The 12,251-nt window shown below is 44.4% G+C and overlaps 1 protein-coding gene across 3 annotated transcripts in view; it reads right to left on the bottom strand.

Moving 5' to 3' along the window:
- LRP1 (LDL receptor related protein 1) overlaps window positions 1-11,846 on the bottom strand; it is a 439,797-nt gene extending 427,951 nt beyond the window's left edge. For all 3 annotated transcript variants that reach the window (XM_060763011.2, XM_060763013.2, XM_060763012.2), the window contains exon 1: window positions 11,101-11,846. In XM_060763011.2, the coding sequence (XP_060618994.2) occupies window positions 11,101-11,197 (97 nt within the window). In that variant the 5' untranslated portion in view covers window positions 11,198-11,846. The remainder of the gene's footprint in view (window positions 1-11,100) is intronic.
- Between the last annotated feature and the right edge of the window lie 405 nt (window positions 11,847-12,251).

The raw sequence follows: 12,251 nt of genomic DNA, 5'->3' as shown, positions 1-12,251 counted from the left end.
ACACACCTACATATTAACATGTCCTGGCATACATTTTTCAAAGTTCACGGGGTCACCGTAAATCAACAGCTGACCTGAAGGGGAACACACAACACAAAAGAATCCTGATTAAATTTTATGTGTCTATTTGTCTCACTGAACATCCTAAAGTCAGGACTGGATGTCCATTTGGACAGAGAACAGTTTGTTTTAAAATGCCTTATCGCAATGCCAGAATTACTGGGAGAGATAGTTCATCACCTCGTCTAGCCAGATAAACACGTTCCACAGACAGCAGCCACTTAGGTGCATTTTAGGAGACATCCCACTTCATCTGGGGATCTGTTAAGTATACAGCAGTTCCCAAAGTACAATGCTCGGGGTGGGAGACTTACTGTCAAATATCAAGAGCCTTCTAAACAGGCTGGCAGGCTTCCACATGCCACCCAATCTTGGTATGACAATAAAAGATACTGGTGTGTCAATGCATCACACCCAAAACCCAGTTTCATCGCCCTTGTTTATTTTTTTTTAAAAAGGTCTACTTGCCTCTAGGAGTTGTTGCACCAATACCTCAATCAGCTCTGATAAGATCACTAGCTATGCTTTCTAAAGCTGATGGAGGTTGGAGTCCCAACAAGTTTATCAAAGCCACATATCCAGCCACCTTTTATATAAAGTTGTAGAAAGCTGTTAGTACAAAAATTGCATTGGCTCCAAAAGTTTTAGGGGTGAGGAAAACACCAAAACCATTAGCAGGTATCTTATTCCTAATCTAAATGACAAACACAGTTAAATGGCTACCTTTCCCTCTACAACCCGTATACACCTGCCAGGTCTCTGATACTGTGTAATATACCCAGATCATTGAAGCAACCAGGCAATTATGTGTTATACTCGGATCTCTATACTCAATGAGAACCAATATGGCATAGTGGTGTGAGTGCTGGACTAGGACTCTATGAGATCAGGTTCAAATCCCTGCTCAGCCTCTATCACCTTTAAAGGGAAGTAATGGGAAATGTGGACAGTCTACAGACATCACATGCAACTCCTGGAACGATTCCATCAGCATTGCCTCTGAAAAATCCTGCGAATCCCTTGGGAAGACAAGCGGACAAATGTCAGCATGCTGGAAGAAGCAAAGACCATCAACGTTGAAGCAATGGTCCTCCGCCATCAACTGTTGTCCGAATGCCTGACCACCGTCTCCCAAAGCAGTTGCTCTACTCCGAACTCAAGAATGGAAAACGGAATGTTGGAGTACAGGAAAAGAGATTTAAGACAGGCTCAAAGCCAACCTTAAAAAGTCTGGCATAGACACTGAGAACTGAGAAGTCCTGGCCCCTGAGGGCTCCAGTTGGAGGTCAGCTGTGACCAGCAGTGCTGCAGAATTTGAAGAGGCACAAATGGAGGGCAAAAGAGATAAACGTGCCAAGAGGAAGGCACGTCAAGCCAACCCCGACCGGGACCGCCTTCCACCTGGAAACCGATGCCCTCACTACGGTAGAAGATGCAGATCAAGAATAGGGCTCCACAGTCACCTACGGACCCACTGCCAGGACACTACACTTGGAGGACCATCATCCTCAGACTATGAGGGATCGCCTAAGTAAGTAAGTAATGGGAAACCATCGCTGAACAACTCTTGCCATGATAGAAGTTCACCATAGAGTCCTCATAAGACAGAAATAACTTGGAGGTACACTACAAAAACAAAAATTCTGTGCTGAAGAGCAAAAGCAACAATAAGAGGGTACCTCAGTGATGGGATTCCATGAAAGCTCAAAATGAAAAATATTGAAGGAACCAACAGTTAAGGTTTAAGGTTCCTTTTCTCTGTTTTCCCCCTCTGAAGTGATGATTACTAGTCACTTAATGCAATTTTCCTGCTTCTTGGCAGGGGGTTGGACTGGATGGCCCACGAGGTCTCTTCCAACTCTTTGACTTCAGAGCAGAGCACTGAGCAAAGCAATGCAACTGGATCCAACATTCTTCCGCAGATGACATAAAGAAGTGGTTCAGAAATAAGGAATGTGGTTCTTCTGATTTTCCTGGGACTTCCACTCCCATCAGCTGCCTGATCTCATAATCAATGATCAATATGTCAGGCACCTGGAGTCCAATGACACTGGGAAGATCACTCCTCATCATCCTCCTAGCCAACAGTTTATTTTAACAAGGGCCCATATTTGGAACTAAGCAAAGGCTGTAGGCTTAGCAACTGAATAACTCACTCCTACATCAACTGATAAGTGGGAGGTTGTTCTTTAGCAGTTTTTCCCACCAGTAGAAAAAAAGACAGTTTTTGGAAGAAACCTTCCCTATGAGTAGATAGAGGGCAAAGACAGCAGCAGTTGGTATCAGAGTGCAGTTGAACAGATCCCAGTTAAAACAGCCCCTCTCCTCAGCCACAAAGTTCTGGCAAGTGTCTGTGGTAGCTTCATGTATTTGTGTTTTGAGATGTTTTGAGATATATGCTGCCTTTAACTCCTTGGGCCAACTGTAATAAGCAGATAACACATTTGCTGTAATACTTAAGACCTAAATGTTCCAATGTTACCATATCCCAAATAATATTGGAAACTAGTCTGGGTCCAGAGCCATTAGTTTGCTTGTTGGACTATGACACTGGGAGGCCAGAGTTTAAATCCATACTTGGCCATGAAAACTGACCAGCTACAATTATTTAAATGTTGGATTCTCAGAGATCCACTGAACTATGGAAACCTGCTAGGTCACCTTTGTCATGAGGAGGGCAAGAGCAAACTTCCTCTGATCACATTTTGCCAAGAGAACCCTTTAATACAGGGGTCCTCAAACTAAGGCCCGAGGGACAGATACGGCCCTCCAAGGTCATTTACCCGGCCCTCACTTGGGGCCAACCTAAGTTTGAAACAACTTGAAAGCACACAACATCAACAATCCTATCTCATCAGCCAAAAGCAGGCCTACACTTCCCATTGAAATACTAATAAGTTTATATTTGTTAAAATTGTTCTTCATTTTAATTATAGTATTGTTTTTAATTGTTTTTTTTTTTGCACTACAAATAAGATATGTGCATTGTGCATAGTAATTCATTAATGCTTTTTTCAAATTATAATCCGGCCCTCCAACAGTTTGAGAGACTGTGACCTGGCCCTCTGTTTAAAAAGTTTGAGGACCCCTGCTTTAATACAATGGCTCCCAACCTTTTTTGACCAGGGACTACTTAACCAGGGATCACTTGACCAGAGACCACTTTGACCAGGGACCAGTCTACAACATTAGTACCAAAAGAGTTACAAATCAGTTTTTGGTCAACTTTAGATTCGGTTTGGGCTGCTGATTCAGAAAATTGCATTAGATAGACCACATCAGCTCTAGTTTCTGATACTGAACGTATGCCATGGTCAGCAACAGGGAAGGAGTGGCAGGCAACTAAAAAGGAGCAGAAATAAAATAAAATAAAATAAAATAAATAAAAAGGAAGGAGGCTCGCAGACCAGATTCTCATCCTCACAGCCCACTGGTGGTCCACGGCCCACAGGTCAAGAACCACTGCTTTAATAGGATCGCTATAAGTCAGAAATAACTTGAAAACTCACAGTGAAAATAGGCCTAGTTAGTTCTTTAATATAGGATTGTCAAAGACCAGGTGTTGTTGGTTATTTTTCGGAGGAAAGCCATGGCAAACCACCTCTAAGTATGTCTTGCCTAAGAAAACACTATGAAATTAATGGCATTGCTCGCTGTCAACAGGTGACTCAGATGCACACCCTTCTGTTGCAGTGGATAACGGCAAGGTAGTCAAAAGAAAAACTATTTGCCTGAATCAAGACCCAGTTTCATAGAAACGACAGGGAAAAAAAATAGCAAACCTCTTCCTGGACTGTATAACTGCATGTGGTGTTGATGGGAACTTTATCAATTCACAGAAAAATAAAGTCATGAAGGGAAGGGTAGAAGGGAAGGAGGGGGCAGGTTAGAATAATGTTTGTGCATTTTAATATGGAAAAATGTATCAATCCACACCTTTTCCCAAGCCAGAATCTAATGTGGCACATTCCAGGACCAAGCATTATTGCTACATCTGCTATTCCTTTCGCCAAATCACTAACATGCTTCAGAAGCACATGGTGAGGAGATGGAGGTCCTACAGATCAAAAACCTTCTTTAGGGTTCAGACAGGAAGACTTCAGAAATTGTATGAAGGGCCTTCCAGACAGGCCCTATATCTCAGGATCTGATGCCAGGTTTTCTGTTTATCCCAGATTATCTAGCAGTGCGGAGTCATAATCCAGTTTATAGTAGAAAACTTGGGATCAGATCCTGGTATATAGTGCCTGTATGGATGGGTCCTAAGCCTCCATGCAGTTAATTGCCTATCCCTAATATAAGAGTTATACAGTATATATTATAGGAAACTCAGAATAGAACCATGGAGAGCTTGACACCTCCAGTTCAGTAAGTTTGTCTACAAGTATCCTACAAGTATCATGTGGCTCTCATATACTAGAGCCACATGAACCAAACTCAGCTCTTGCGGGAATCAGGCACTTCTTTCCAAAATCTGGGCCAGAGAGTTTTTGATGGCAAACAGGAAACTCACATTTAAAGCAAACATTATTCTTGTTTAGTTGGTTTAATTTAAATGGCTTTTATCATATAGATCAACAAGCCAGTCCTGCCCTCTTCTACAATGCAGAGACACGGCCATGGGAGACTGGCAAGTACTTACATGCAGCACGCTGTAACTTTGCCTAGTTGACATATATAATAATCCACACACACCCCCACACTATCCATTTATGTTATATAAGACTTAGGGCGGCAGCAACTATAACTAGCAGTCAGACTAGGTAACATTTCTTCAGCTGAGGAAAAAGAAGACAGGAAAAACACATTTAAACTAGGCTTGAGTTTTCACAGAAGCCTCTTTTCTCTTCTGGCTTCCAGTCAAATGCAATTCCACCCTTGAGTCTGTAGCAATGAAGACTAAGGAGCATAAACCAAAGGCTTACAAGCAGCAACCCAACAAATAAATCATCTTGCAAATACAGACACTGGGCTTTTCTCCCTTTCAGAGTATAAAATAAAACCCATACAAGGGAAATTGCCATTGGAAAAAAACTGCTTACCATGCCAGAATGTGGTAGGAGCAATAAGTTCACAATTATTGTTCAGAGACAAAGTCATTGACTGAGTACATAGAAATAGAAGCCCATGTGGAAATTGGGAAGCTGCCTCTAAGTTTGAGGAAGTTTTTTTTCCAGTAAAACAAAAACATCCATCCTACTGACCTCACTGATGGAGGGATTCTGGGAATTGCAATCCAAAACAATGAATATTATCTAGTTTTTATCATTTTTATACTGATCTTTCTTACTTGAAGAAGTTCTCCAAGGTCTCAAACATGGGCCTCTTATATCACTTGCCGCATAAAGTCTTTGAACTAGAAATGACAAATATTGAATCCTCTGCATAAAAGCCATATTACGGAGTTACAGTCTCTCTCTCTCTCTCACACACACACACACACACATTTGAATTGTGACAAAGCTCTCATATACTAGACTTTTAGATGCAGAGCTAATCCTAAAGACTTCAGCTTGCTTGGAAGTAAAGGGCACCAAAATAAATAGGTAAATTGATGAGTTTGGTTTATGTCTTATACTTTTTTCTTGGCTAAGTTATAGATTGTCTGCAATGGACCACTGAAGAAGCACATAAAGTTATTTATTGGTTATTGTGAGTTTTCTGAGCTGTATAGCCATGTTCAGAACCATTCTCTCTTGGTGTTCTGCCTGCATCTACGGCAGGCATCCTCAGATGCTGTGAGGTCTGTTGGAAACTAGGCAAGTGGCGTTTATATATCTGTGGAATGTCCAGGGTGGGAGAAACAACTCTTGTCTCTTTGAGGCAAGTGTGACTGTTGCAACTGGCCAATTTGTCCAATTTCTCCCACTCTGGACATTCAACAGATATATAAACCCCACTTGCTTAGTTTCCAACAGATCTCACAACCTCTGAGGATGCCTGTCATAGATGGGGACAAAACATCAGGAGAGAATGCTTCTGGAACATGGCCATACAGCCCGGAAAACTCACAGCAACTCAGTGATTCCGGCCATGAAAGCTTTTGACAATGCAAAGTTATTTCCATGTCTTAAACTCCAGGTTCTATAGCTAAATGTTGAGAAACCTGGGTTCCCCTTGTCTATGACTACAAATAGGATTGTTAAAATATGTAGACTCCATAATGTTTTATAAAGGGCTATAGCCACCTTAACTTAATGCCTAAGCACCAGGGGCACAATGTTATATGCCTCATGACCCAGTGCTTGCTTCCCCAATTGTCGGTAGATCCATCTTAGGTATTGAGATGGTGGCAGACCAAGTTTTAGCAGCAGGCTACAAAAAGCTTACCCACTGGCTGAGCCAAAAAAACAAAGACAAAGATCAGCTGCTATTGTGGTTTCACAAGGCAATGAAAAATAGGAATTCAGTTTCAAAGAGAACGATACACTCTATCTATTAAATCCCAGACATGGTTGCTGTTAAAGGGTCTCAAGCATCGGAACTGGGAAAGACCCAATCGATATCTTGGAACTGTTACCTTCAAAGACAGAGCTCACCAAACTGGATGAGCCACCTTCACATATCTTTGTCACATCAAAATAAATTAATTACTAGTGATAATTACATATAGCCTTTTGATTCGGCAACAGGATGACAAGCCAATGAATTTGTGCAACAAATGCCTTCAAGCTCTGCAGAAGACACTGTCCAAAATCACCTTTCTACGTCTTCAAAAGCCACACTGAAATGAATTTGAGAGCCCAGTGAACAACAGAAGCTTGTAGTTGTTGCTGTTCTCAGTTAGTCTAGTCCCCATTTGTTTCAATGCAGCTTCTGCAAGATAACGTCTCACTGAAATCTGATGGCAACTGGTAACACTCCTAATGAAAGAAACTAGAAGCACAAAGTCTGACATTGAACATTTGCCAGTAGGTTAGTAGTTACTACCATCCAACAATGGCCCTTTGCCTGATCTCCTCTTCTCCTTTCCCTATATGCTTTTGATATGCCCCCAGTTGCTGGCCAAGACATAAAAGTCTGTCCTCAGTAACATTTGAACTTTCTTATAAGTCATAACCCCAGTGCACCCTTATTTCCTGTGCCAATTATAGCATCTGTGTTGCACAATGGCTCTCCCTTATGGTTCTGCTACATTACACATCCATTTCAATTCTGGATCTTCCTCTATAACAGGCATATTTTGTGTCTAGCCGCAGAAAGCAAGTTCTGCTTTATTCAGGTACTGACAATCTATGGACATTGAGAGAAACCGTCTCTCAATATGGTCACAGAAACCCATCAGCCGCAGAGCAAGGAAAACCAAGGATACACGGCTTCTTAAAAAGTAAACAGAACAAGTGGAAGGTATTTGAGATCACAGTAAATAACAAAAGTCAAAATGTTGGAATAATGGAAGACCACTGCTGGCGAAAAGAAGGAACAAAATCTGAACACTCCATGCTAGTTGAGACTAGAGCAAAAGGGTGCTATAAAGAACCAACACCATTCGAAAGGGTTCCTGGATCACCAGCGTTTGAAAGCAAACAGTTAGATGCATGCTTGGAGTTGTGAAAGACAGGGCAGTAACCATAAACATGCAAGGTTATTTGAAAGAACAGATCCTCTTCCCAAAGCAGAGAGGGGACTGTAGCTGTTAATTTCTAAAATAAGAGAGTGCTCAAATATCCACATTCAGAGACGCTTTTTATTTAGGTCAGTTGGGTTTTGAGGGTCTAAATACTCTAAAGAAGCTAAGTATTGACAGCCTTGGTTACGACTTGGATAGGACACGACCAACAAATACCAAGTGGTAGTATACTGTGTGTGTGTGTGCTTATAAAGTACCTGAGAAAGCCATCTCTAAGGGCCCTTCCACATGGTCATGTAATCCAGAATATCAAGGGAGAAAATCCAGCAATATCTGCTTTGAACTGGGTGATCCACACTGCCAAATAACCTAGTTCAAAGTAGATAATGTGGGATTTTATACAGCTGTGTGGGAGGGGTCTGAGGGCCCTTCCAGACAGGCCCTATATCCCAGAATCCAATCCCAGGTTTTCATCTTTAAACTGAATTATATGATTAAACTGGATTATATGGAATAAACAGAAAACCTGCTATCATCTCCTGGGATATAGGGCCTGTCTAGAAAGACCCCAAGTATCCCTTTCCTATAAAATTCATGGAGTTGCCATAAGGCGAACAATGACTTTAAGGAGCATATAGACACACATCAATATATGCTGCGATCTTCACCCATTCTGACCTTATTGCCCTTTCAGACAATTCCTGCACATCTGCTACTGCCTCAGAGGTAGCAGAAAAGCACTCTGTATATGCCTGATGCACTGCATGATTGAGGGCTCAGCCAGCTGAGATAAAAACATCAGTGACAGGACTAACTGGTTTGCAATGCACTCTGATTCAAAACTATGGCCTAAAGGATGGATGCCACCCAAAAGCAGAGAACTGCCCACCACTTACACAAGACCTTAAGGAGTGATGATGGTAAGGAGGAAATGCTGACCTATGCAGATGAGGGAGGAAGCCAAGGAGCAAGGAGACTTTAAAATAAAACAGCTGAGTTTTTGAATTCATGTGGTAACAACCGTCCAGTCATAAAAAGTCCTGAAGTTTGTCATTAGGCACAGACCTGTTATGCCCACTCTCACGCTGTAACCACTGCTCCACAATGCTTACACATCTCGGAAGTCAACTGCTTCCTCCTCAGCAAAAAGAGCTAACTTTAAATATCCTCAAGGGAGTCTGAACCACAAACTTTTGCCTCAAATTACTTATATCCAAACAGTAGAGAGAACACCATGAAAATGGTATAAAGAAATAAAGAAAGCAAGTCCTGCTCTTCGGCTGAGGAATCCAGGACCAAGGTGGAAGGCTCCATGCTCCAACGAAACAGAGCCTGGAAGAAATGCATTATGACTCACACCACAAAACTTAGTGAGACATCCTAGCAAATACCCTGAAGGACAGCTTCTCCCTCTCAGTGTTTTTTGGGGCGGTGTTTTCTTTTTGAATGCATTTAATTGGCAATGTCACACGAACCCATTCAGGTACAGTGACATTTTGACAGCTTTCTGCAGTCAAGGGCAAAAAGAGAGAAAAAAACTGTGATGCAAAGTGGGAGTGTGCATGTAAAATAGAAATTGAAATGAACCCTCTCTTTCTCTAACACTGCTGTGCAAGTCTGGGTGCAAAAGACCCCCAGTTTACAGCCACCGCTCTAGACATGCTCTCTGCCTGTTCTCTGCTCCTTCATGCTGAAGTTCCTCATGTCATCAGCAGAGTAAACACACACATTCCTCAAGCCTACTGATAATCCAGAAGCTTGTTGTTGTTGCTGTCCTTGCTGCAACAACGTAAAGCCTTCTCCCCATCACCACCTTCCTGGATTCTTACCTATCCTGGGGGGGAAAAGGGGGGGGGGAAGACATGCATGCCTGTGATATTCTCCCACCCCCTTGTAGCCCCCGGTGGCGCAGTGGGTTAAACCCCTGTGCTGGCAGGACTGAAGACCAACAGGTCCCAGGTTCGAACCCGGGGAGAGGTGGATGAGCTCCCTCTATCAGCTCCAGCTCCTCATGCGAGGACATGAGAGAAGCCTCCCACAAGGATGATAAAATATCAAATCATCCAGGCATCCCCTGGGCAATGTCCTTGCAGACGGCCAATTATCTCACACCAGAAGCGACTTGCAGTTTCTCAAGTCGCTCCTGACACGACAAAAGAAAACTTGTAATTTTTTAAAATACAGTACCTCTAACTTCTAACCTCTACCTTGCTATCTTGTCTATGCTACGTCATGGCACCAAGGGTGCAGTGCAGCCTCTCTTTGGACTGCTGGGAAGACGGAAGGAGGAGGCATTTGGGCCCAGTTGTCTAACAGATGCTCTTTGTAGCCCAAATCCTATTGGAGTGTTGTATGGTTTCCAGGCTGTATGGCCAAGTCCTAGTAGCATGTTCTCCTAAGATTTTGCCTGCATCTGTGGCTTGCCTCTACATTGCTTTACACCTAAGCCTAGCAGTCTCCAACTGGCCTCATCTCTAGGACAATGTGTGAAAACCTTCCCACTTTGTCTTCCCTATTGACCCTCAATACCGGAAACCCACTGATTTCAATTCCTGGGGGGATTTCAATCCTTCCGTTTACCTTTTGCCATCATGGATCTACTGAGGGAGTCTGGCTGGGAAGGCCCCAAGCGCCAGTGCCAATGAAACCTACTCTGAACCTTGAAGAAAGGCAGAGGGAGAGAAACCTGAGCCAATGATGTATTTGTTGAAACCGGAAAGGAAAAGGAAGCTAGGGCAACTACTTCCACCTCTTGGCACACCGGTGACGACCCAGAGGAGAGATGTGCAAAGTGCCTACGTCAAATCAAGAGGTGCCTTCCAAAAAAACACAGCCAGTGGGTATGTCTTTGGAGAAAACATGACGCTCTTCAAGAACCCCTTTGGCTGGCATCCTACATTGGCACTTACCTGGGAGGAAGGCCCCTTGAAGCCAACCTCTACGTCCCCATGTGTGGGACTGTGTGTTAATGCTATGTTTTTAAGGCGCATTCTGGTTGTGGAGGTGGGGAGCGGGAGGCATTCCTATGCCTCTTCCATTGAACACCGCTGCACACAGATTTCATGAAAGGAGATTTCTCTTTCAGAGGCTGACAACTGATTTCACAGCCGCCTTTTCCTCCTTCCCCTAAATCCCCAGTCACTCTGATCCTTACCCATCTCCACATACAAACATATTATCTCCTGGTTTTTGGGGACGACGACATATAAGAACATTTTGTTTAGTGGGGGGAGGAAAATACGCAAGGCGTGTGAATGCCACAAATGCAACACCCCTTTCTATATCTCCTCTGTGGCTTTGGCATTTGTTTTTAATGCAGCTTTGTTCCCAGTGATGAATTCCCAAGAGCAGCCTCCTCCCCTCCATTCCCTTGTGAAAAGAATGGGATCTTTTGCTGCAACCTCCTCCTCCCCATACAGGGCAACATAAGAAATCATAGAATGGAAGAGAAGAAAAGGTTTCCAACTCACCTTCAAGGGCAAAAACAGGGGTGATCCTGACTAGTGTGTGCAGAGATCCTAGCAAGAGCAGCCAGGCCCCCCTCATTTCTCTCCTAGGGGCCATCATGCTGGTGCCAAAAAATGAAAAATAGATTTCAAAAAGCAAGCAAGGGTCTCTCTAGAGGCAAGTCCACCCAAGAAGAGCTGCCTCCTCTTTTTCTTCCTCAGTCCAGCTCTCCTCTTCTTCACTCTTCCTTCCTCGGGGTCTTCAAGGCTCCCTCCATCCAGGGAAAGGAAGGCAGGCAGGCAGGAAGAGCCCCTCTTCTCCTTCTTTCTTTCTTCCCTTCCTCCTCCTCTTCTCCCTCCCAGCCCAGGAGATGAGAGGGACCCAAAGGCTGGGGAGGGAGAGAGGAGGGGGCTCAGCCCTCCAGAGCAAGAAAGGAAGGGAAAGGGAGCCAGCAGCAGCAGCACACCGCCAGGCTATGGAGAAGCAACGCTCCCCAAAGAATGATGCATGGAGGAATGGAAGAGAAAGAGAGAGAAAGGAAGGAAGGAGGTCCTTCTCAATCCAGCAAGGAAGCGGATCCTCTCCTTTTTGTGTCCCCCCCGTACTTTCCAAGCCCTCTTCGGTGGTGCAGAGGAGAGGATGCGCTTGATGCACCGTGGGGGCCCGCTGCTTGCCTTCCTGCAGAGAAGGGGGGAATGAGCAGCCCCTGCCTTGAGCAGCAGAAGCAGCAGCAGCAGCAGCACAAGCCTCCTCCGCCGCCTGATGGAGCTCGCGCCGCCTCCCGCCTGCCTGACGTCATGGGCTCCCAGGGAAAGGCAGGGGAGGGAAAAAAGAGGGAGCGGGACGGGGGCTTGGCCGCCATGGGCCCACGGCGCATGCGCGAGGCGCTCGCCAATTGCTACAACAGGAGGCAGCCTTCATTTCTCTCTCTCTCTTTCTAAAATGTACAATTCAGAACAACATCCTATGCAAGTCGCTTCTGGTGTGAGAGACTTGGCCGTCTGCAAGAACGTTGCTGTTTTCCCATCCTGCGGGAGGCTTCTCTCATGTCCCCGCATGGGAAGCTGGAGCTGACAGATGGGAGCTCACCCTTCTCTCCCCAGATTACTGCTCAAGCAGGGAGCGTTGAAATGGTTGAACAGAAGCTCTCCGATTTGCTACCGGGCTCAATTCA

The sequence above is a fragment of the Anolis sagrei genome, chromosome 2 (genome assembly GCF_037176765.1).
Source record: "Anolis sagrei isolate rAnoSag1 chromosome 2, rAnoSag1.mat, whole genome shotgun sequence".
NCBI classification, from domain to species: domain Eukaryota; kingdom Metazoa; phylum Chordata; class Lepidosauria; order Squamata; family Dactyloidae; genus Anolis; species Anolis sagrei.
Note: the sequence above shows the minus strand (reverse complement) of the source record. Positions and strands in the feature narration are given on the sequence as shown.